This window comes from Aricia agestis, chromosome 7, assembly GCF_905147365.1.
Source record: "Aricia agestis chromosome 7, ilAriAges1.1, whole genome shotgun sequence".
NCBI lineage: Eukaryota > Metazoa > Arthropoda > Insecta > Lepidoptera > Lycaenidae > Aricia > Aricia agestis.
The window spans coordinates 12,021,343-12,046,890 of record NC_056412.1 but is presented as its reverse complement, the minus strand read 5'-3'; the positions used below and the strand labels follow the sequence as shown (position 1 = coordinate 12,046,890).

The window sequence follows — 25,548 nt, the reverse complement described above, 5'->3', positions numbered from 1 at the left end:
TAATACCTCGATCGTGGGAATCGCAGACACAATAGATTTTCAATTGTTATGCGACAGCCGGCTGCCGCTTGGGGATTTGATGGGTAAAATATTTAACAATCGAATTGCATCTTGCCTTTAGAGCTTTCTGTACTTTCTTTAATGATAAATCTTACTGAATAGAGGCTAAAAAATGTGTATCAGTAATACGATCTTCTGTTGTCCTTATATATATATTTTTTTATATTAATTTTTTTATTGATGATATATATTAATATTTTTATTGATGGCGACTGTAATCCGTGAGTAACATTCTAATCGAGCTAGCACACAGCTCGACCTCCATCAAACCACACAAGAACATGGCGGACTGTCACCGCGGCCAGGAGATAACAGCCGTGACCATGCTCAAATAAGAAAGAGAATTCAAATTTATTGTTCACTTTCTCATTATATAAAAAAAATATCTTTTTTTGCTTTTGGTCTACTCAAAAATGTTTCTGTATATTAGACTGTAGACCGTATGAAAGTGATTATTTTTGTAAGCCCATCGCTCCAATTAAAGTAAGCCATGTTAGCCACTTTCCTCTAACTATTGTTGGCTGGTTTTCATTAGCTGCCGCAAATTGGTCCAATTTACTGTAGACTCTATATAGATTATTATCGTAAGCTTTCTTGTAGAAGTTCCGGAGACTGCCACGTGAGAAAACTTGACAATGAACTTGCAAGCTGATACTATATAATCTACACGTCCCTTTAATCCGAATGAGGAGTAGAGTTCAAAGTTGCTCAACTAATTTGCCATCAGAGCCAACGGATATTTCGAAAATTGCCAACTTCTAAATTCTTGTAAGTACTGTACACAATAATAACTATAATAAATATTATTTCCATTAATATTTATATTTCAAGCAACGAAGTGTGTTGCTTATTGAGATATACTAAACAAGATACGATATATAATTTTACTATGTTTAGGATTTACCATATAGTAAAAAACTTTCATATCATTACATAAAAAATATTACAGCGCAAAATCAACAAAGGACCAGAAATAAACGCTCCTAAATCTCTAATTCTATACCAAAATTCCATTCAATATATCGTAGACCGTAAGACAATTGTTTTGAAAGAAATTTATGTTGGCAAGGACAGAGCATCGGGAGTGCTTAGAGTTGGCTCGCCTGCAACATATTTCACTACATAAATCATAACTTTATTTCCTCTCGCTCACCGACTGCCGTCTCGGGGTGTCTTTGGGTTAAGAATACGCCACAACAAAGTCATATTAAATTACAACTAGATGGTGCCAAATTTCTCGGTAAATTAAACATGTTGCGCTTTAAAATAAATAAAACTAATATTTAGGGCCATCCCCTGAGCAAACGACCTTGACCATATATTTGCCGCGTTGCCGAGATCGCACCAAAATCCTATTTTTTTTTTTACTTATCTTAGTTCAAAATTGACCTAAAAAATTCAAACGGCGAATATGTAGTTAAAGAAATTGTCGATCTATTGGCATGTGTTTCAAATAAACGTAATTTGTAAATACTAGGGAGATACTGAATATATGCTTGAATTTAAATAAATTGGTATTACTTTGGAAGCTGATATCATGAATACTTATAATAAACAAAAATAGGAAATTAATGACAGAAAAAGGAACGTTCATAATATGCTGAAGATTATAATTGCTGTATTTTTAATATAATTTTGTAGCTTTCAAATAATGAGTTAATAAGACTCTTAAAACGGTAAAAGGACATATTGAAATTATGAGTGTGTTTATGTTTGCCTTCTTAACTTTTTTTCTTCTTTTTTCAGTATGTGTGTTACCCTCAATCTGTTTAAACAATTTTAAGAGACCGGGTGCCATCGCAGTTCTCATACAAACGTAATACCAAGATAATTTCCCATACGAGAATATTTACCATTTTTGAGATTCAGCTTAACATAGTAATTATTTTTACATATTTTTTGCACGTTCATATTTTTTGGTAAGTACGTAAATATTTTACAGTGAATCTTTGTACAGGAACCTAGGTAATTACTACAATATGGTAAATAATAAATATTCTCGTATGCGAAATGATCTTGGTATTACGTTTGTTATTTGTAGGAGAATTGCGATGGCACCCAGACTCTTAAGAAGAATTGGTAAAATTCTTTCATATCCAAGAAGGGATAGTCTTTATTAAAAACATAGTACGGCTACCGCATAAGATACTGTCGCAAAAAAGATGCTGTTTTGAATATCTATTAATTGATTTAATTTTTAACTGGATATTGACTCATCTTACAATATTTCAAGACAGAACACTGCTTGTTTCTCTAATATTTAGAGTTACATATAGGTAAAAATATTAAGACGGCCATGAGGCATCAAAAATGGCATTAAACATAAACGTTTAAGCTTAGTGATCGAAGCGTTTAACGGAACAATGTAACAATTTAATGCCTTCAATGATTGCAGTGACGAAGTAATTTCACCTCATTTAAACGGTCCTTCCTGACAATTAGCGCCTTAAACAAAGGCGGTGAAAGGTTCATGAATTTATTGTTAGCTTCGTACTCGTAGGCGTGGCCACGAAGCAGCAGTGGCAGCGGCAAGTGGAGTGAAACTTCAGTGGTATTTAGCAGCGTAGGACTCCTAGGGCCTTATTTTCAATGTAGGTAATATGACTAGGACTTCACAGCTTTCTAAGCCAATAATCCAAGCCAATAAACCCACGCCGCGCCTATCGTTGACCAATAACGCGCGGTAAATTTTTAAAGCTGTGTCGTACAGGAATTACTGTGAGTCAATGCGCTGGTTCCATAAGAACATAATATTATCATACTTATTTCAAAGGAAATGTAGCCCGATTGATCTAATAACACGCTGAACAAACGACTAATTTGCTGTCAATTTATATAGTAGGTTACCCTTGCGATGAAGCATATTATGACTCACAAAACGTACCCGACGACCCCTAAAAAGAAGCGAGCAATGCATAGAAATGGATGCGCATTTCTATGCATTGCTCGATAGTCGCTGCTTCAGACGCCCGTTTTCTTGGCATTCCGGTAAGTTACTTAAGTGGTGAGACGGAGGTTTACGTGAGACGCCCCTGCAGTCTTACACTATTTATCATGAATCTTTAATTAAACTTTAGCTGTCAGCTCGCTGAGCATTGCTTGTTATGCTTCATATTGACTGCTAGACGATGTTCGTTACTCGGTACTCATTGGGAGAAGCTTATTACGTATGTGAGGTATAATTATTTCTTCATTACTCGTGTAAATAATTATAATCGTATTATTATTTACAATGGATATTTATGGTAAACATATTATGATGATTTCACGTACTGCCTTTCTGGTGTTAAGTTTGAAAATCCAAAATGCAACTTTTAATAATAATAGCATGCGCTTGCTGATTATTATAATTACTGTCTGAATAAATGTTTTAATACAAGCCGGTAAATTTATAAGGTATAAAAGCGTTTATAGCTCTCGTAATACGCGGTTTTAATAAAAAAGACGTAAGAATGGCTACAGTTTCTAAATTACAAAAGTTATTACTAGCTGTAATAATTGTAATAAATAATAATATACCTGACATTATATTTTACAAGTGGATAATGTTTTTCTTCTACGTCTTCAAAGATTCAAAGATTTTATTTGCAAACTAATTATGTAAACATTGCAAGTAACTTTATCCGCTCAAGCGTCACCTGCCGACGCGACGGTCGGCAGGTGAAAAAAAAATCGGCCAAGTGCGAGTCGGACTCGCGCACAAAGGGTTCCGTACTGTTATAGAGCAAAAATAAGCTAAGAATTGTGTTTTTGTATGGGAGCCCCCTTAATTATAATTATTGACGTGGGAGAGCCATGCTTCGGCACGAATGGGCCAGCTCGACCGGGGAAATACCACGTCCTCACAGAAAAACGGGGTGAAACAGCGCTTGCGCTGTGTTTCGCCGAGTGAGTGAGTTTACCGGAGGCCCAATCCCCTATCCTATTCCCTTCCCTACCCTCCCTTATTCCGTTCCCTTTCCATCCCTACCTTCCCCTATTACCTCTTAAAAGGCCGGCAACGCACCTGCAGCTCTTCTGATGCTGCGAGTGTCCATGGGCAACGGAAGTTGCTTTCCATCAGGTGACCCGTTTGCTCGTTTGCCCCCTTATCTCATTAAAAAAAAAATATTTTAATTTTATTATTAAATATTAAAGTACAAATATAATTAAATATTTTGTGTGTTTGTGTGCCGATAGTCGGCAAGTTGGTCGATTTTGGTTGGTCTTCGCCTTTATACTTCTATTTTAAAATAAATATACCTATCTTATTCTAACAAACAGCATTTTGTACTAGAAGAACACCACCATTATAACTAATTTATACAACTTAGTTATTGCAGTCCAGAATAGTAATATTTTGATTTAGTATATTATTATTTTCTTCATAGTCTTACTTCGTTTATATCGTAAGAAAAGAACCCTGAACACTCAACAAAAAGTAATATAACTCAATTATTGTGTCTCGGTTTTCATGATGTTCTTTATACTTACGTTTTAAACAATAATTAGAAAATACATAAATTAACTTAACAAAATACTCCGTGAAAGTCGCGATTCACACACAAATGTGGTTTGCCTTTGTTTCGGTTTGCAGAGTCGTATTTTAAATCAATTTAATGATGAAGTTTCAAAGTTATTGTCAGTTCGTTATAATACAATTAAGTGCTTGTGACGGTTTGTCGGTAGATTCAATTAAAAACTTTCTAAATATTTTATAGGCAGACAAACTGACTACGTAATTATATCAAAAATATTGTATTCCTGGAAAATTCTTCAAAGTTTCATTGTGAAGAAGCGGACGTGGAAGTAGCAAATTTTCAGTTTTTAGTCGTAATTTTCTAGCACTTTCACCGATTCGTTTTTTGTCTTTTTTTATTTTACATTCGTGAAACAGAATAAGTTGTCTATTAAATATTCTTGAAGGCATTTGTTAGCGTAAAAGCTGTTTTAAGATTAGGGCTGGTACAGTATTAGCAATTGGTGGTGAAAGTTAATAAATTATTGTCGATGATTCAGAATCAAATATAATTTTATAAATACTATATTGAGATTTAATTCAACAAACCTTCGAAATAATTATGGTAAACCTACCTTAGTATTTATTTTTTTCTGATAAAAAAGAGCATGGACCATATTTTGATAATAGTTTTTTGTGTTTTTAAAGGAGCTTTATAAAAGAAATCAGTCTTGCATTCAATAATGGTAATACAATAAAAATCTATACCATTCACAATCAGCTCATATATTTATCATCACTATGTTATATAATTATAATATGATATATTTACAACAATATTATCAACAATTTATAAGTCATGTTTGATCATTTTTTACAACAAGAGTATAGATATACTTAACCATAATAAAACATCTACGTAGGTACATTTTGAAATAATATGATATTAAAAATTATAGTTTGTGGATGTGAATAAAATCTGGTCTTCACAACATAAGTCAAGTTTGGTGATTGTATGGCTTAAAGTAAGTTTCTAAAAGCGTCTAAAGCTAAATACATAGAAAAATATAACCTACCCACATTATAAAAAGTGAAAATACATTTAAAATGTGTTTTCTCGTTTGGGTGAAAATTAATGAGAACATAAAGTAGGCCTTTCATTCACACAAGTGCGGCGAGGCTCGCGTGTAAAACAACCACTCGAAATCAACGCCACAGACAGACAACCATTTTGAACAAAATATATCATAAATATATTAGCATTAATTATTATTATACAACATGATATAACAATTTACCTAATTGACATTTCTGTACATGTAGATTGTAGATATCTGAAAAACGACTAAGTAACCGTTTAAGTTAATGAAAGACTAAAATATAGACAGGAAACTTAAGCATAATAACTATTTCGTAAATACAATTATAACAATTTTAATTTTAAAGTTTCTACGTAAATAAAACACAGAATACTAATGTTTATATACTATCACAACATCGCATACATAGTACTAACATACAATATACACTCTAATACACCGCAAGAGAAAGTTCAGCCAATAGTTATCCTTATCTGCGACTTCAAAAGGCACTAGTTATTAATTACATTACTTGATACGTTTTTAAAGTCGTTGTAATTCGTTATAATTTTTTTTACTTGTGAAATCTGTTAAAATCGCAGCACGAAAAAAATTGGACCAGCTCCAAATTGGACGAAATGCTAGTGGACCGAACGCATAATAAATAATTCATTAACTGTCTTAATCTTTATAAAGAAAAAGCCAAAGTTTGGATCGTCTCGCGAAACTTACTAATAAACAATGCAAAATGTTTATCCTTGGATTCTAATAATATTTTTTATTTATAGAGTATTCTACAAAATATAAAATTTATTTAGGGTTAGAAGAAAATATATTGAATATGAAATTAAGTAAACAATTATTTTACTGAATAGTTGCAAAAAGAGTATCTTTGCTATAATCATCGAATGTTTTATGCGATATTTATATATTTAAAATAAGAGCTTTGAAATTGAAATAATTAAAAGGTATTTGAAATTTCATAAATAGTATTAACCAGTTGCAACATTATAGAATATAGAACTTTGTAGATTTCTACAGCTACTATTAAATTCTAATAGCAGAAGAAATAAAGACGATAATAATTGTAACAACAATTATAATGTATTGTAGTGTTCTCTTTTAAAAAAACAACATGTTATTTACATTATACCATACAATATAATATAGTTCATTCTACTTATAATTTAGCAAAAGGAATAGATTAGTGTATAAAATTAAAGTTCTAAGAAAATAACCAGTTAATTAAATTTTCTTACACATTTTAAAATAAGTAAAACGCCAAAGATTTCATTTAAAAATGTTCATTCTTCGCCGGACAGATCAAGGGTTATTAAAATAAAAATTCTAACTTGAAGTTGTACCCTGCGGGGATATAAATAGGAAAATCAAAGACTTAAACTAGCTACTAGTTTTCGCACTGACACCATAGATATCATCGACATATGAGACTCTCTTCCCTGGCCGCGCAGACCCCATGCGACGGCGCGAGGAACAGCTTGCCGTTGGCGCACGCGCAGAGCTGGTAGATGTTCTGATGGTGGGGTCCGTGGGGTGCCGAAGGTGGCAACGGTAGCGCTGACTTCAGCTTCGGCATGTATATACTTGATGCATCTAGACGTATCTGAAACGACGTGGTTATGTGAATATCATTATAAGAACAAATTATTCTATTCGTAAAAAAAAATACAAATACTATCTGATAATAATTGTTTAATTTTTTTTAATTTTAGGTATGGATTTTGCGGATATGTATAATTTAATCGCATTCTGTTATCGTTCATTATTAAAGGTTTGAGTAAGTCAAATGGACGTAGAGTCTAAAATCATTGCTACACTAGATTTCAATATCCAAAATATGACAGCACGACCAAAAATTTATGGCTCTTCGTATCGCATTAGAAAATAGAAATATAAGGCGTGTGCCGCATATGTGAGGGATGGATCCCACGGTCAGCACTCACCGCGCCTCCAAAATAAAAATATAAGGAAATATGCGACATTTGCTTTAGTATCCCCATGATCGGCATTAGAAAAAACGTTTTGATATCTAAGCTATTTCAGTTAACTGGAATGATATCAAGGGTGCACCCTTATGTCACCCTTGTATGCACATATTATAATACAACGAGCTTTTGCCCGCGGCTTCACTCGCGTTAAGAAGTATTATTATATACAAACTTTCATCCCCTATTTGAACCCCTTGGGGTTGGAATTTTTCAAAATCCTTTCTTAGCGGATGCCTACGTCATAACATCTACCTGCATGCCAAATTTCAGCCCGATTCGTCCAATGGTTTGGGCTGTGCGTTGATAGATCACTATGTCAATCAGTCAGTCAGTCACCTTTGAGTTTTATATATAGATGGATTGTTAATTATCTAGCAGTACTTTTAAGTTGTTAATTTTTGTTTTATTTGATCCAAAGGTTGCGTACTTCTGTTGACGTTTTTTACTTCGTGCATTTTCGTAAAAACTCACCGCGCCAGCAACGGAGCGCAGTCGGAAGGTGGTGAGGCAGCTGGCTGTGATGTCCCCTGCCCGGGACTCCAGACTGACGCTCTGCGCCGCGTGCATTTCTAGTGACCGCATCGGAGACTCCAGCCTACATTGTACTTACCGCGCTGGCAACGGAGCGTAGTCGGAAGGTGGTGAGGCAGCTGGCTGTGATGTCCCCCGCCCGGGATTCCAAACTGACGCCCTGCGCCGCGTGCACCTCCAGTGACCGCGTCGGGGACTCCAGCCTACATTGTACTTACCGCGCCGGCAACGGAGCGTAGTCGGAAGGTGGTGAGGCAGCTGGCTGTGATGTCCCCCGCCCGGGACTCCAAACTGACGCTCTGCGCCGCGTGCACCTCCAGTGACCGCGTCGGGGACTCCAGCCTACATTGTACTTACCGCGCCGGCAACGGAGCGTAGTCGGAAGGTGGTGAGGCAGCTGGCTGTGATGTCCCCCGCCCGGGACTCCAAACTGACGCTCTGCGCCGCGTGCACCTCCAGTGACCGCGTCGGGGACTCCAGCCTATTTTTTTATTTTTATTACAATGCATGGCCAAAACCTAAACGGCTAAAATTGTAAGCTTGTTTACTTATAAAATAATGCTTACAATTAAGGTTTTGGAGATCTTTCAAAGTTACGAAAGTGTTAAAACAGTTTTACCTTAGAAAGTCCGAACTCATAAGGCTCGTTAAAATTGCCTAGAAACGCCAACTCAGTTTTCATTTTAGCTAGCGTTTTAAGGTTAGTGATTTTGCCTTTTTTAGGTTGATCAGGATAAAAGGTTTTCACGTTCGAACTCAAAGCCTTAACATGATTAAAAATGCCATGGCAATTTCCATCGCCATAGATCAAGTGGCATCGATCGGACACAGATCGAAATTAATTTTAGACGTGCACAGCAAAAATTGAATTCAAATTTCAGACTTCTCGATTTCTGAGTTGGACGCTTAAAAATTCAGCCGTGTCTGCGCTCCGTAAGAGGCTTATCTGCTGAATGTGCTTGTCTCGTGCTGCATTAATATATTAAACTAAAACAGACGGTACAATATACCCATACTCTGATTTATTAATTTTACACTAAATGTAAACAAAAACTTGAAATGTATTGTACATAACGTGGCTTATAAATTAATATCATTATATCAGCCCATACTTAACTTTGTTCGCATTTAGATTGAAATTAATTGAAACAGTATAGGAATTTCCGGTCTGACGCATAACAATAATAATTATAGTTAATATATTGAAATATTAGCGAATCGTGGCCCATTTTACCCTACAAAAATCATTTTAACCTTAAATTGAAGATTTTATAGACTGTCCATCCGTCGCCTACAGTGATCACATCACTCTGCGACCACCTCGAACTTCCAACACTCTGGTATTATAAAGGGGAGTCATACATGAGCTGCTTCGACGGCGGTGCCTTAACCATGGAGGTCTGCACAGCGGTGCGGAAGACGGCGCCGGCGGGGCTGGCCACGACCACGTTGTCGGCGCCCACGGTGAGCGCGCCACGACGCGCACCCAGTAGCAGCGCCCCCCGCGCGTCTCGCACCTCTAGCTCGCCCACGCTCATCTCCAAACGGTCGTGACCTACAGTCATTGAACTTCTTAATAACTTTTACAGAGTGCAACAGAACAAAGTGATAAAACTTTAGGGTGTGTACATAATATATCTTATCCTATATCTTTAAACAAGCAATTATTGTATATATACATAATTGGAATCTCGGAATCGGCTCCAACGATTTTCATGAAATTTAGTATATAGGGGGTTTCGGGGGCGATAAATTGATCTAGCTAGGAATCATTTTTAGAAAATATCATTTTATTCGTGTTTTATCGAATACCGAGCAAAGCTCGGTCAAACAGCTAGTCTAATATAAAGGTCACTGTGAATGTGGCAGCGCTGAAAGAGTAACTTTTTTATTTTTTGTAAGGCCTTACAAAGTGGTTTGTGGGTGGCCTCGTAAAGCCTTCATTTACAGGCCAAATACTGTTTAACGTGTCAATAGCAGTTGAAGTCATTTGGGTGTTTATATTATGGTCTTATGATATAGGCCTTAGATAACGTAGAATTAAAAAGGTACTTATCCATTTTCTATCTGAGGGCTTCTTATTATTAGTTATTTTTAAGACATATAGGTTTCTCTTTTAAAATAACTAAATGGTATGTAAAGGTCAGTTTCAGCAATTGAACAGTTTTAGACTCGGTAAAAATTTAAGGAATACGACTTTTAAAAGCCTGGAGATGTCACATTTAGGACGGAATACGAAATCGCTTACCTAAAAATAGTCTGCTCTGGACTAATCCGAGTCCATCACGAGTGGTAACTGAAAAATTTCTGGACGATTCGATCGATATTGGCTGTCCACGGCGAGACTTAATGCTGGAAGCATACAGGGAGTCCAACACGAGAGTCTGTCCGAGTAATTGTAGCCCGCCGGGCACAATCCGGAGCTGCCCCATTCCCTCCTATAAAACAACGATCTAATTTATCCCTAAATAAAGTTACTGGTCGAGCGAATTCTCCATCCATGAGCGTCCCAATACTAGTCCGGCAAATTCTGTTTTATCTGCCACCGTTTTATTTTCATTATTATTATGTCATTCCATTTTATTATTTAATCGGTACAGTAATGTGGTAACATCCAATTCGGTAATTCACTTATCACCCGATTATTTGAACTATGTACATATTTAAATTACAGTACCTAATTGGTATTGAACGTTTAATCGTATTCCATTTTTAACATAGTTAAAAAATTTACAAAAGTTGTCGATGCATTTACAATTATTAGGATACCCAACTAAATTTTAATAAGAACTTTTAAGCTACAAATAAAAATCTTTCCCAAAGTGTATCATCATAAAAAGTCAAGTGGGAATAAACTCATATTTACCGAGTTGAAATCTAACACTTTGAGCACCCACAGCGTGAGCGCGAGGTTCACTATCATCATCATCATGAGCGCCATAACGAGGATGTAGAGGCACTTTTTCCGCCAGCCGTAGATGCCGACTTTGAATTGGCTGTTGTAGCTATTCCTGATTGAGTCCGCCTTTGTGTCCCGCCCGCCATTGTTGTTCAGGATCGGTTCCGGGGTGATCTTGTCGGCGTACGGAATCCTGCAACAAATATCACTTCAAACTTCACATTGTCCTTTTGCAGTCGATTGGAAACGGATATTGAGCTGAGGTTTATTTGTTCGGTAAACGTATTGTAATAATGCTAAGTTAGTTGTTACCTAAGTATTTGTCATATTCACCACTGAAGTATCTAAATTCTAAAGTATTTTATAATTTTGTAACATAGTGAACTGTTGTCAATTTAGTATAATTATACTATTCAGCCTACTAGTCTATGTCTATTGTGTCTATAGTTAGGCTTTTACACAGAAGAGTTATCTAAAGTTAATTTTTTAGTAACAACAATTTACTTTGTTGTAAAATACGTCTCGCACTAATGCCTAGTAGGTACCAATACCTGAGCCACGAATTAATATGGACCTGAAGTCGTAGCTAAACCATAAAAAATTTCACGATCAATTTGCGAATTGACACATAGAAGATATTACCGCCGCGGTAGCTATTAAAAACCCTTCCAGCAGTCGATGTAAGGAAATTCGGCGTACTTGTGCTAAGGTGTGAGTGCGGCAGCGGGGGACGGGGGCCGGCGCGGGGGCGGGGAAGGTTGTTTGAAACACATTTCACTTGCATAAATCATAACTTTATTTCCTTTAGCCCTTCTGATCGTGCCGAATACGGCTTTATGTAACCAACGCGGATCCATCTTGGGTGTTGTACTTATTCGTGAAATATGTCGCACATAATTTATTTTTACTACAATATCTTTTTCAATATACGCGGTGCTCGGGAATTGTATTCTGCAAATTTTAAATTGAAAATAAATATAGGTTTTAAAAACAATATACTCTTTATGTGCACATTCGACTCTCGGTAAATAAAACAGTGAAAATAAACGGTAGACTCTTTAAAATAAATCCAGATAATCTAATTATTTTTGTCTCTCTGTGGTCAGTACAGTATTCCTATTTCAATATTTTGAAGCGAAACAATAATCTAAGTTTTACATTATTTTACAGAAATAATAACATTCAAGATCTAGGTGAAAGTTTTAAACGTTTTAAAAGCAGACCTAAGTCGGCGGTAGCGAAGAAAGTAATTTCATTAGGAGCTTAATGTTCCCTTTAGCACATTAAAAATTTAATGGAAAAAGCTAACGACAGAATATTTTGTATTCCACCCATAGTGCTGTTAATCAAGAAGTTTTGTTTGGAAACAATATCGTTCGTAGTTCGGTCACGCTATACCACGCTATATGTGCTAGCCGCATTCCATTAGTTTCGGCTCTAATGGTTCCTATAGAGTATAGATTATAGATATTTATTTAAAAAGATACAAATGGATCAACTTTTATTTTTACTAACTTCTAATTTATCCTTTTAAGCCGCCCAGGTCGGTAAATATTTATATCTACCACGGCATGGTTATAAATAAGTAAAAATTAAATAAACTAAACTAGTTTAAAAATATGACGTATTCAGAGTTTTCATTAAAATGGTTGAATCGAGCAATGTTGATAATATCGATCTATTATGATGCGACGTAATGAGCGTCTTTGTCGAGTCGGAGCATTATACTCCCGGGAACAAACAGAAGTGAACGATTGCAATCCGAGTCGAATTATGGGCATTAAAATATCGTGTTTGCTCCGGGAACGAGCGAGTGCGCTTTCATATTCACGAATTGACTTTATAGACTCGTTAAATCAGAATTTTAACGCGTCCTTTATTTGTATAGCTTTTATTAGCGCGGCGTAAAAATACATATTGATGGAAACGGACGTTTAAAATGTTCTATGAAATTTTGAAAGCCCGCGACACGTACGAGAGCAGTCGGACTGTGTATAGGTCATAAATTTGAAAGGATTTGCGCAGGACACCGGAGTTTTAGAGTGAAAAATTTGAACGTGGTCTTACCGCGCGACAGTACCTTGTCCCCTTCATAGTAAACACGCCCTAATACTTATGACATCTCTATGTTGGAAATATATTTTACTTGAACAAAATAGTACCCATTTGAAAATTGTTTGACTGTTGCAATACGTAAAATTGTCCAGAGATGTTTGGAAGCTGATAGCGGGTATCGTGTGTGTGGTCAGTAAAATTAAAAAGGAAAGCGAGAATAAGTATCTAAATTCAAACAGACTTTTATAGCTCAATATTATGTTCATTTAAGTAATTACACTACTATTAGCATTCTCACACTCGAATTAGACCTTTTATTTTAATTGCAGTAAAGCAGCAAATGAGAGAACATGGCTACCATGTTCTGCAGTGCTTAACGGATTTGAATTCTAATTTCTGCAACGAGGACAATGTTCTAACACAACACTGCAATAATACAAGCGTCTGCGAGTCGAGGCTTAGCACAGATTTGCCGGAGACGTCAAACAGATTCTGGGAACGAACACAGGTACAGTCCCAGGTATTCATAAATATACAGTATTGATCATTAGCTGCCAGAGCTTAGAGATCGGGATGAGTACTAGAGATAGTTAGGTAAATGTTGTAATTAGCTTGTTAATTTCTGTTAAGCTCTGTTCATTAAGGTAGGTACGTTAAAATATAAATTTTGTTTCAAACTTTTGATACTCAAAATTAAATGATAAAGTTTCATCAACCTGGAAGCCAGAACCGTTTTTTAATACAAAATTGTTTTTTTTTTTTTTTGCTGAAGGCAGGTCAAGTAGCCCTGATGTCACTGCGACCCTTGAGGATCAATTGTGACTCCTTCGCATTAGAGTACCGTCCCCAACCCAATGCTGCTCAAAAATTGAACGATGTGGTTGGGGTTGGTGCCACGAATTTCCTCGGTGGATGTGTATTCGTAGCAACCAAGGTGTCTGTTCCTGCTCTGTAGTAGAGCAGGGCAGTCAAGGAGAAGGTGTATAGGTGTTTCATCCTCCTCCTCGCAGAATCTGCAAGTCATTAAGCTACTAACACCTATTCTGTTAAGGTGCTTATTGAGCTTGCAGTGCCCAGTTAGGCTTCTGGTAAGGATTCTTAATTGATTCCTATTCATGGTGAGCACTATTCCTGATAGTTTCTAGTTGAAGCCAGAAATTAGTGCCTTAGAGTGTTGAAGGCCAGGGGTCTCAACCCATTGCTTCCTGCTCAGTTTGCGAACCCATTCCTCGAGCACTTGCTTTGTGGTACTGGGAGATATTCCATATACAAAATTGTACCTACAATTAAATACAAAATTAGAGAAAATCGAGTAGCATAATATTTTGATAATCTGATAAATAATGTAATCCCGGCATATTTAGGATATCTACATCAAAAATCGAAATTTCAGATCACAAATTCATCATTCATTAAAATAATTGAATATTAACTTGAGTTTAACTAAGTTGAGTTTCGTGTGAGGACATCGGCCACCGCCGAATCTGTGAATACCTCTGTGCATTTTCACCGAATCTAAGTACATTAAGCTGCTTTCGTAAAATACTCGAAGCTTCTAACGCTATATTTCAACTGAAAATATATTATCCATTACATTCCGGCCATAACATAAACTATAAATTGCCGGATGTACCGCTACTGTGCTTGGGTAAAATATGTCTTAATAGCAACTAGATTTTTTTAACAATTATCTTAGGCTACATGATGACTTGATGAGATATATTTACAGAATTAATTCGATAATAAAACTTTTATAATTTAACAACCGATGTTAAACCAAGTAAAACTAAATGTATTTTAACGATGTTATCGCTTAATTTGTTAAATTTTTAATAAATGAGTAGTATATTCAAGCAATCAATTTAACCTGAGAGTGCTTTCAAGTAACGAAACATATTATTATAACTAACTAGCTGTCCCGGTGAACTTCGTGTCACTTTAAAACCTTCCCTGGACTTCTACAAATATTTTAAGACTAAAATTACATCAATCCGTTCAGCCGTTTTCGAGTTTTAGCGTTACTAACACAATTGAAAATCCATTTTTATATATATTGATAGATGATAGATATGTATGTATCTACTATGAATTTTTGAAGACAAATAATTTTTATTTTACTATATTTTTATTTATAAAGACAAATAGTTCTACAAAGCTCAAGACAATTAACACCCTAAGGAAAATATGCTAAGCCGCTAAATGTTTTTTACATATTGGTTTAGGAACATTTGAGAAGAAAAAGCGCGAGGAGGTCGGGCCACTTTATCTCTCCGTCCACTCGCGCAACACGTTTGAGGGGTTTAGCGGCATTAGAAACCAATTACACAATAAAAGCGCCTCCACACTATCCCCGATTTCCAATTTCTTCAATAAATATCAACTTCTTGAAGGTATTTTGGCCAATTTCAGTCAGATTATGAGGTATTCTGTTAGCTTGTACAGCTTATTGTATTTTATTTTTAGTAAAGTATTTTTAAGATATTATTGTAATATTTAATCTATCCGTCTGCCATTTCATTTTCTAAGATTTGGTATAATATGGGAATGTAGCGCAATCGTAGTATAAGTATGGAATGATTGATTGATTGATGAATGATTATTGGCTCACTGTGTCCCACTGCTGGACAAAGGCCTCCCCTCTTTTCTGATAATGCAAAAATATTGTACTCCTTTATTATAAGAAGTTAGTTTTTAGTTATTCACTAGCAAGATGGGATTGACATAGCCACTGTGTGTGCTAAAATCCCTAAATAAAATGAGATAAAAAAAATCTTATTAAAGAAATCCTATGCAACATCTTCTTTCTTCTATCTTCTTCTTCTATATATATATATATATATATATATATATATATATATATATATATATATATATATATATATATATATATATATATATATATATATATATATATATATATATATATATATATATATATATATATATATATAACTCAAAGGTGACTGACTGATTGACATAGTGATCTATCGACGCACAGCCCAAACCACTGGACGGATCGGGCTGAAATTTTGCATGCAGATAGATGTTATCACGAAGGCATCCGCTAAGAAAGGATTTTGATAAATTCCAACCCCAAGGTGTTAAAATAGGGGATGAAAGTTTGTATATAATAATACTTCTTAACGCGAGCGAAGCCGCAGGGAAAAGCTCGTTAAAGAAATAAATCTGATATAAATTATATTCGCATATTTCTGCTTGTTTTATTTTTAAAGCAATTAAATGACAATTAATAAAAGCATATTGATCAAACAGAACTTGCAAACCGCACCGCGGTCCGCGACACAGCGACGACCCGACACAGTGAAGCGCTGTTTCACGTAATTAACGTATAAATTATAAAAATAATTCATTGCAATCACTCTTTATATTATAATGTACTGATTTAAAACGGAATTTTCGTTCGATTACTTTAATTCAGTATGTTTATTGCAACTAAATATTCATTGTATCTGATTTTTAGTATTACAAAAATCCTAACATACTTTTAATGAATGCACTTTCTAGATAATAATATTTGTTTTTATTTGTTAAACTTAAAACTAGCAATTTTATTAAAGCCTTGTTTACGAGGTAGGCGTGTAATAAGGTGTCGTTAAGTACGTAATGAAGATAAAAGGTGTATAAATGAGACTGAACGCCATACATTTTCTGAGCGGAAGCGTAAACGATATACGTAGTGGCACGTAGTCTCACGTAGATGACGCCGCGCCTCCCTCGTAGCTGAGCTACGTACCTCGTAACACCGTAGCTACGAATTTCGTAGCACCGTAGCTACGAATCTCGTAGCACCGTAGCTACGAATCTCGTAGCACCGTAGCACCGAAGCTCGTAGCTACGTTTCTCATAGCATCGTAGCTAAGTATCTCATAGCACGTAGCTACGAAGCTCGTAGCATCGTAGCTACGGTGCTACGAGATACGTAGCTACGGTGTTAGCACCGTAGCGATCTGTAGCGGCGCGTGCCGCAAATGAGGCATATTAATCATCTCAATCATGCCAACTTGACTGCGGCGCTTCCTTCACTCCGAGATACGCTTTAACAGGGACCTTCTTTTCTTCAAATTATTTTCATATTTTTTCTCTGAGATTGTTACGAGCGGGAAAATATGTCTTTGTATTTGAAAGTGACTTATGCTAAATGTTTAGAGCGTATATTATCATATAGTATATCATACCAATTTAAACATTACACGCAATTGAATCTACAAAAAGCAAAAGTTTAAAACTGTAGGTATAATAAATTCTTTTATAAAATTAACTTAAACAAGAAGCTTAACAATACTATAAAATCAATCGCACGTTTGATTTGTAACACCGGTCTGTTAGTTTCGAATTTACATGAAAGTTTAACATCAATGTCGTTCAGCGTTGTTTCGCTTTATCACTCGCATTGCGAGGAATTACTGTTTTATGAACGCTAGGACGTGCATGTGTGTCCACTCACACGTGCGCACTCACACACGTGTTTCTCGTCGTCACGCACGCGTTAACTCACGCACTCACATACGCACAATCGCTAATTGAGCGTTTCACCGCGGAATGCGCGGCCGCTGCACATTCGTTAGCAATATTCCACTAACGAACCAAACTAATAGCCATTAACTTGAATAATGTACTTTACGCCATGAATACTATGACATGATGCCTGATTGTGCGTACTTATTTGTTTCGCTGCTCTTTTATTTGACTTTTACGTTTTTGACTTCCATTTACGTTTATTGTTTGTAACGTTTTCGATGTGGAATACTAAAGTATGCATATGAAATATGTTCACTTTAGTATTCGACAAAGGTAATTTATAATCAAAACGAGCTTTTGCCCGCGGCTTCGCTCGCGTTAAGAAGTATTATTATATACAAACTTTCATCCCCTATTTTAACCCCTTGGAGGTGGAATTGATCAAAATCTATTCTTAGCGGATGCCTACGTCATAATATTTACCTGCATGCCAAATTTCAGCCCGATCGGTCCAGTGGTTTGGGCTGTGCGTTGATAGATCACCATGTCAGTCAGTCACCTTTGAGTTTTATATATATAGATACCACAAAATAATAACACTCAGAAGTCAAAATTCAATACAAACAGAACTTGACAAAAAGGCCTAGCTTTAAACGCGTATTCCATGATTAGCGTTGTCCGTTGAACGCGATGGAATACTAAAAAATATTTGAGTTCAATCGGAACAGCGCATTCCATTTTGAAATAAATTCATAGAAGTCTATTCAGAGTCCACGAATGAAGTGAAACCTGTCTGACGCTGAGACCTTTGAGGATCCCCATTACAATTATTAGTTGCATCTAAATACGTGTATTTAAACTTTAACTTCAATAAAATTTATATAAATTGAATGATATTACGATTTACGGCTTTAATTTGTAATTCATAAGATTGCCAACCTGAAAAAATATTATTTAACCCATCAATCCCCAAGCGGCAGCCGGCTGCCGCATAACAATTGAAAATCTATTGTGTCTGCGATACCCACTATGGAGGTGTTAAGTTTTGTGATTTTTTTTTTCAATGAGGATACTTTTTGTCTGCAGATATTATATCTTTACGTAGGTAATAGATAAAATGCCCATAATGTCGTTAGCACATTTTAACGGTGTTACGGCTTAGCAACTTATTGAAACATCTTTTGAATGAGCATTTGTTTAGTTTATAATTATTTTTTACTTTAAATGAATTGAATAAAAATAACTGTTGGGTTTTTTACCTATCTTGGACTTTGGACGTAGGAGAGCCATGCTTCGGCACGAATGGGCCGGCTCGATCGGGCAGCGCTTGCGCTGTGTTTTGCCGAGCGAGTGAGTTTACCGGAGGCCCAATCCCCTACCCTATTCCCTTCCCTACCCTCCCCTATTCCCTTCCCTCCCCTATTCCCTTCCCTTCCCTTCCCTTCCCTTCCCTACCCTCCCCTATTACCCTATTCCCTCTTAAAAGGCCGGCAACACACCTGCAGCTCTTCTGATGCTGCGACTGTCCATTTGCGACGGAAGTTGCTTTTCATCAGGTGACCCGTTTGCTCGTTTGCCCCCGTTATTTCATAAAAAAAACTTCCAAATAATACTTCGCATGCAATAACTGCAACACAATGCTACATTATGTGGTACATAAATCAAATAGCGATCTTCTTCCTCTTTCATGTCGGCGGCCCATTTCGCATCAGTAAAGCTTGACCGCTGTAAAGTCGACCCTCGTAGCATACTCGTCACCTCGTAGTATGCTACGAGGGTCGACTTTACAGCGGTCAAGCTATAGGTACTTTGGCGTACACTCATCATTGTTATCATCAGCTGACTCCGATAAGTGTATTATAGTAGGTACTATCTTTTGTTTTTTTTTTACACAAATCTATAGATTATAGAATATAAGACGACTTCATGCATAGTGCACATGCACTTTTGTTATTCATATTTATGTAAATAATAATTATAATATTGAAAATTTATTTAATAAATTGGACCTTTAGATTTGTTCAACATTATAAAAAAACTTAAAATATTTGAAAATGTTTGACACGCTTTTCTACCCAGGTGATAACGAAACAAATACGGAACCCTAAAAAGTACACTTACTTACACAAAAATAATTTAAAAATAAAATATACATTTTATTTTTGCCTGATTTTTGCTCATTACTTTCTGCACTTCAAATACTTTACTGCGAAAAAAACGGAAAACTATAAAGCATCCAAAGCGTCAGGAAAATTAAGATAAAACAAAAAAATCTTGAAGCTGCGGCATTTACGTTTAGCACTAAACGCCATGGGTTCTGCCAGTGGCCCCTGCGCATAATTTTGGCTTGTTAAAAGGCTTAAACAGTACTCAGAGATATTTAATAATTACTTAACCTTAAGTTAATGACAAACTTGACAGAAAATTTATATTTTCTGTCAAAATCTGCGATTATTAAAGCAATCATTACTTCGACCGTAAATGTGTTATAATTTTGTTACACCGTTCCAATAGTAGGGTAGGGGAAGGTGCTATTTGTGTAGTCACTCGAGCGTCATGGAGACCTAGTAGGTTTTTTACATCCTAATGTATGTAAGGCTACAGTTTCTGAGCCCACCGCTAAAATAAAAAAACGCTCTTGTTATTTTTTTATAAATTTTATAGGTAAAAGTTTTGAAAAAGAAAATATATTCAGAAAATTGCTTATTTAGGTAAATTATAAATTTATTTTAGACATCAAGGATTAAATCATTTAGTTTAGTGCAAAATAAAATATTTGTGAAGCTTAGTTAGTAAAAAATTAAGCTTTATTTTTTTATATTTTAAAATGCCCTACAGGCTTACCTAACCTTTGAATCGTCAGTGCTTTATATGGAAGCTTTTTGGGGTATACTCCGTATACTAAACTAAGGCCGTGTTCGTCGACGTATTTTTGGACAAACCTTTTATTGCGCATGTCCAAAAGATGTCATGGCAACGCATTGTGGCAACGCCATAACAAGTTGCTGGTCAAGTCGTAAACAACGTATTAATAATAATAATAATAATAATCTTTATTTAAAACTTTTAGCATCTGTTACAATGTGTACTTTATAATATGACCTAGGAGTACAATACAGTTGTATATGAACTTACGAAGACAATAAATAACAGACTTTACACATATTGTATAACTTTGGCGCCTGCACAAGGCTGAGCCTGTCCTGCAGATCACCAATATATTTTCCTTCTTTTAGACATATATAGTTTAGTTAAGATTTAAATTTAAAAAACAGGTATAATATTGTTTTTAGTACACGATTAAAATAATAAAAACTAAACATAAAAACATAAGCCTAAATTGTCTAAAATAATTTATTTAATACTATAAGTAAAAGTGTTATCATTATTTTATAATGGAAAATATGGTTATAGATTACTTGGAAAATTTGTTGGAGGAAGTTATCGAGGTATTAATATTATTTAAATGGTTAAATGTCAAGTCGTAAACAGTTGTCGTTGCCATGGCATGACATGATTTGGACATGCGCAATAACTAGGTTTTGCAGCGAATTGCGCTAAAAATTACGCCGACGAACACGGCCTAAATCTAAATTCTAACAGATCCGATGACATTTCATTATTAAAAAAAAAATTTTTTAACCCACCACGTGAGAAATCTGATTTCTATAGAATGATAAATAGACTAATGTCGGAAGCCTTTACAAGCTTAATCGGACACGCTCGAGCTTGTCCTGAAATCACCTCTTCCCCTTCCCAACTACAATTTTAATTCTAATATCTGTCTAGGCCTGAAATCTAATAAAGGTTTTGCTATATTCGTATATTGCGAACATGAAGCCTATCGCCTGATTAAATTAGCTGCCGTATTCAAATGTTTTGACCAAAATATATTAGCGTTACGTACCAAAATTTTGCCAAAATAATTTCAAATTTTATGTGGTATCTCTATTTTTATTTGGATTGTATTTCAATTTCTATTGTCGTGCTAATTTAGTAAGTGAATATTAAAAATAAAATATTAAATATAATATCAGAGCGAATTTTCGTGTTGCACCTAAAATGTATTATTTTATTTCGGTCGCTTAACATAGCTATTGACATCTGATATCTATGACTAAAGTGCTCCAATAAAATCACTGTTTTGTAGGCCACCATTCCATTATTCCGACGTCTCCGTGGTCCAGTGGTTTAGAGCTCGGCTCTTGACTCTGAGATCGTGGGTTCGATTCTCGCGTTGGAAACATGTTATTTCCAAGTTAGGACAATGCAAGCTGATCACCCGATTGTCTGACAAGTAAGACGATCCATGCGTCGGATGGGCAGGTAAAAAGTCGGTCCTGCGCCTAATCTCTCGCCAGTCGTGTCGGTCTTCCGTCCCATTGGGTTATGAGAGTAAAGGAATAGAGAGTGCTCTTGTGTACTGCGCAAACACTTGGGCACTATAAAATTCTCCTGCGTGACTTAAACCAAACCGAAACGGTGTGGAAGTTATTATTCCATTATATTGTTTCCAAAATAAAAACTTATTTTTACATTAAATAGACTGCAACTTAAAAACTATAAAACTAATGAGTATTGCATTCATAATTAAAAAAACGAATATTTTGAAGTTTTCAAAGTAAGCAAATAAACAATTAGATAGAAAGTTAAGTTAGTATTTTATTTTAACTACTTCAAAATCCATGGCTGTATTTAATTTTATTAAAATCAACGTTTGAATAAAATAAATATGCAAAGCATTCGTATGAGGTAGGGTTAACGATGTTGGTATGCTTTCAATCTAATACTGAGCGAGCCATCTATAAGAGGCTAATATATTACTATGCAAAAGGACATTCCCGATTCTGTAGACCAAAAAGCTCCTATTTAAGTTAATACCTGAAACGAACTACTACGAGATAATCTACGAGAGCATTGGTATTTGAAATAGAAAATTGGATATTTTCAAATTACCATCATTTAGTGCTGCATGTTTTTTTGCATAATGAAATAGAATAACAGTATTTTAAAAAGATAAACCGACTTCAAAATTGTACGTAATTAAGAATTAAAAATCCGTATCTCAAAGCTACTAAACCGATTTTGATGAAATTTGCAGTATGGTGAACAATATACCTAGTACAACAAAAAAAGAATCACTTAAATTAGACTTGTAGTTCAGGAGATAACACAAACATAAAAACATACATACACTTTTGAAATTTGGCACATTTGTTCAGACGCTGATGTAGACTAAAATTTACGAAAACTGGGCAGTTCTGAAAATATTACATACATACGTGTCAAATTGATATCCTCCTTTTTTGAAGTCGATTTAAATAAAAGATGCTAAATATATTATTGTCAATCATTATTTTTATTTTCTTTATTTAATTTAAGTATTTTTTTCCTAATAGAACTTGTTTTAACACATATTTTGCTGCATTGCAAGACAGGACAAGACAGGGTCCCATTAAAATGCTAACAGACTTTTAAAAAATTTTCATTGCGCACCAGTGTATGTGTACTGTGTAGTATTTCAATTAAGTTTCTCATAACACGTGTATGACACAGGGCAGGCTGTACACAGAGATAGCAGTGAGCGCACAGCGTCGTGACCGGCTAATACCTGCGAGACACGTCGCCCGTCGCCCGTCGCCCGGCTCAGCGAAACGTCAAAGGCAAATTGAAAATTAATTTATGCTCGCAAAATTTCATAACGCTCTTACAGATTGTAAGGATTTTAAGCGTGTAGTGCGGTTTTGTAGTACTTGGAATTAGTTTTGTTTTTGTGTTATGAGTATGTTAATTTATAACAAATGTGATACAGTGTTCATTAACAAAGTTTAGATAGGTAAGCTGATTTTGCTGCAGCTTAGTCTTATAGATTAAAGAGACTTTTTAGGGTTGCGTACCCAATGAGTAAAAACAGGACCCAATTACTATGACTTTGTTGTCTGTCCGTCTGTCCGTCTGTCCGTCTGTCCATCTGTCCATCTGTCCATCTATCCGTCTATCCGTCTGTCCGTCTGTCCGTCTGTCCGTCTGTCCGTCTGTCCGTCTGTCCATTTGTCCGTCTGTCCGTCTGTCCGACTGTCCGACCATCCGCCCCCATCCGTCCATCCGTCCGTCTGTCTCCAGGCTGTATCTCAAGAACCGCTATAGCTAGGCTTCTGAAATTTTCACAGATTGTGTATATCTGTTGCCGCTATCACAACAAGTACTAAAAATAAAATAAAATATATATCTAAGGAGGGCTCCCATACAACAAACGTGATTTTTTTGGCTTTTTTTGCTCGTTATCAATAATGGAAACAGGTTAAGCGCTTGAAATTTTCAAAAATGCCTTCAATATAATTTATGTGTAATTTAATATTAAATAATTATAACATTAAAATAAAATAAAAATTTGAGGGGGGCTCCCATACAAAAAACTATTATTTTTGACCTTTTTTAACTATTTGGCCTATATAAAAGGGTACGGAACCCTTCGTGCGCGAGTCCGACTCGAACTTGGCCGATTTTTTTTCTAAAATTGGTTTGTTGCCGCTTCCAAGGAATTTAAAATTAACGAAAAAAAAATTAAAACAAAAATTACTTATCTAAAAAATCTATTTATACTTTTTGTATGTATAATCACACTGTAAGATTTTACATTTTTTAAATATTTACAAAATCTCGAGTATCGACTAAACTATACATATTTTCAGGTAATTTAGCTGGCGAGCGAATTTATATCTAAAATGCAAATACACGCGGAACATAATATATCGGGTATGTAGATTCACCGGCCACTCGCTAGTGAAATTGATTGCTCGTAACGAATGGCGCGCGAAACAAAAACATTTCCAGAGACCGCGCGAACATTCCAATGTGATAAATCTGATTGAAAACGATATAAGTGAAGTTCCCGATTCCCGCGGGTTCGGAAAAGAGTCGTAAATACTCCTTACGCCTGTTACTTATAAATTGGCGTCATAAACCGGCTGAAAGTTTGTCGGCGTCACGGCGGCCATAAACGCTCGGGGAGACTTCGGCGTGCTCGTCCCGCGGCGCCTCTACAATTTGTATACATGTCATAACTTACGTGTATAATGTAAGGTAAAACACCCAATTATTGGTTTTTCAAGAGTTTATACCGAAAGTGCTATTTTAAAACAAAAATCTAAGGAAAAAGTACAGAGGTTCATGGTATAATTATCTAGCGATAATCTAGCGATAGCGATATCGCATTTTGGTGCGAACCTTGTTGCCAACATCTATCTGCAACATCTGCTTCCTTATAAAACATATATACTTATATTATAATATATATGCTATAATATAAGAAGATATCATTAAAATCACAGTGAAATACATAAATGTTAATATATTGCAGAATATTTATAACTGTATAGTCCCGGTATGAATTATGAACACGAAATAATGTTGTTAAAAGGAGTAATGGTATTTCATTAATTTAGTTCCGTCGATGAAACATGCAGCTGCTAATTGGCGTCGGTGTGAGGCGATAATACAATATCAGCTATTCACAAATATTGTCGCTCATTTTGGACTGGGGTACTGACAACTTCATTATAAGTGTACCTCCTTTTTTTACATAACTGTCCACGTCATACTGATAATAATCGGTCATGATTGGAATTTCATAACTTTTTGTATGACGTTTGTATTGCAATGGCAATCAGTATGTCCTAATTTTTCTATTACAAAAAATCAGCTACCGATTATGCTTACATTGAATAAAATCGGCCAAGTGCGAGTCGGACTCACGCACGAAGGGTTTCGTACCGATACAGAGCAAGTAATAGGCTAAAAATTGTGTTTTTGTATGGGAATAAAATAATGCCCCCTTAAATTTTTATTTTATTTTAATATTATTATTAAATATTAAAGTACACATATAACAAAAGAATGTGTGAAAAATTTAAGTGCTTACCTCTTGCCATTATTGATATAGAGCGATAAAGGCCGAAAAAATCACGTTTGTTGTATGAGAGATAAATAAATATTAAT

The 25,548-nt window shown here is 35.4% G+C and overlaps 1 protein-coding gene across 1 annotated transcript in view; it reads right to left on the bottom strand.

The window, feature by feature from the left end:
* Positions 1-6,958: 6,958 nt before the first annotated feature.
* The window catches only part of LOC121728934 (delta-sarcoglycan-like), a 36,244-nt gene continuing 17,654 nt past the window's right edge, over positions 6,959-25,548 (bottom strand). The window contains exons 2-6 of the mRNA XM_042117274.1: positions 10,984-11,209; positions 10,366-10,555; positions 9,480-9,672; positions 8,475-8,598; positions 6,959-7,201 (exon numbers count right to left, since the gene is read on the bottom strand). Of these exons, the coding sequence (XP_041973208.1) occupies positions 7,013-7,201; positions 8,475-8,598; positions 9,480-9,672; positions 10,366-10,555; positions 10,984-11,209 (922 nt within the window). The 3' untranslated portion in view covers positions 6,959-7,012. The remainder of the gene's footprint in view (positions 7,202-8,474; positions 8,599-9,479; positions 9,673-10,365; positions 10,556-10,983; positions 11,210-25,548) is intronic.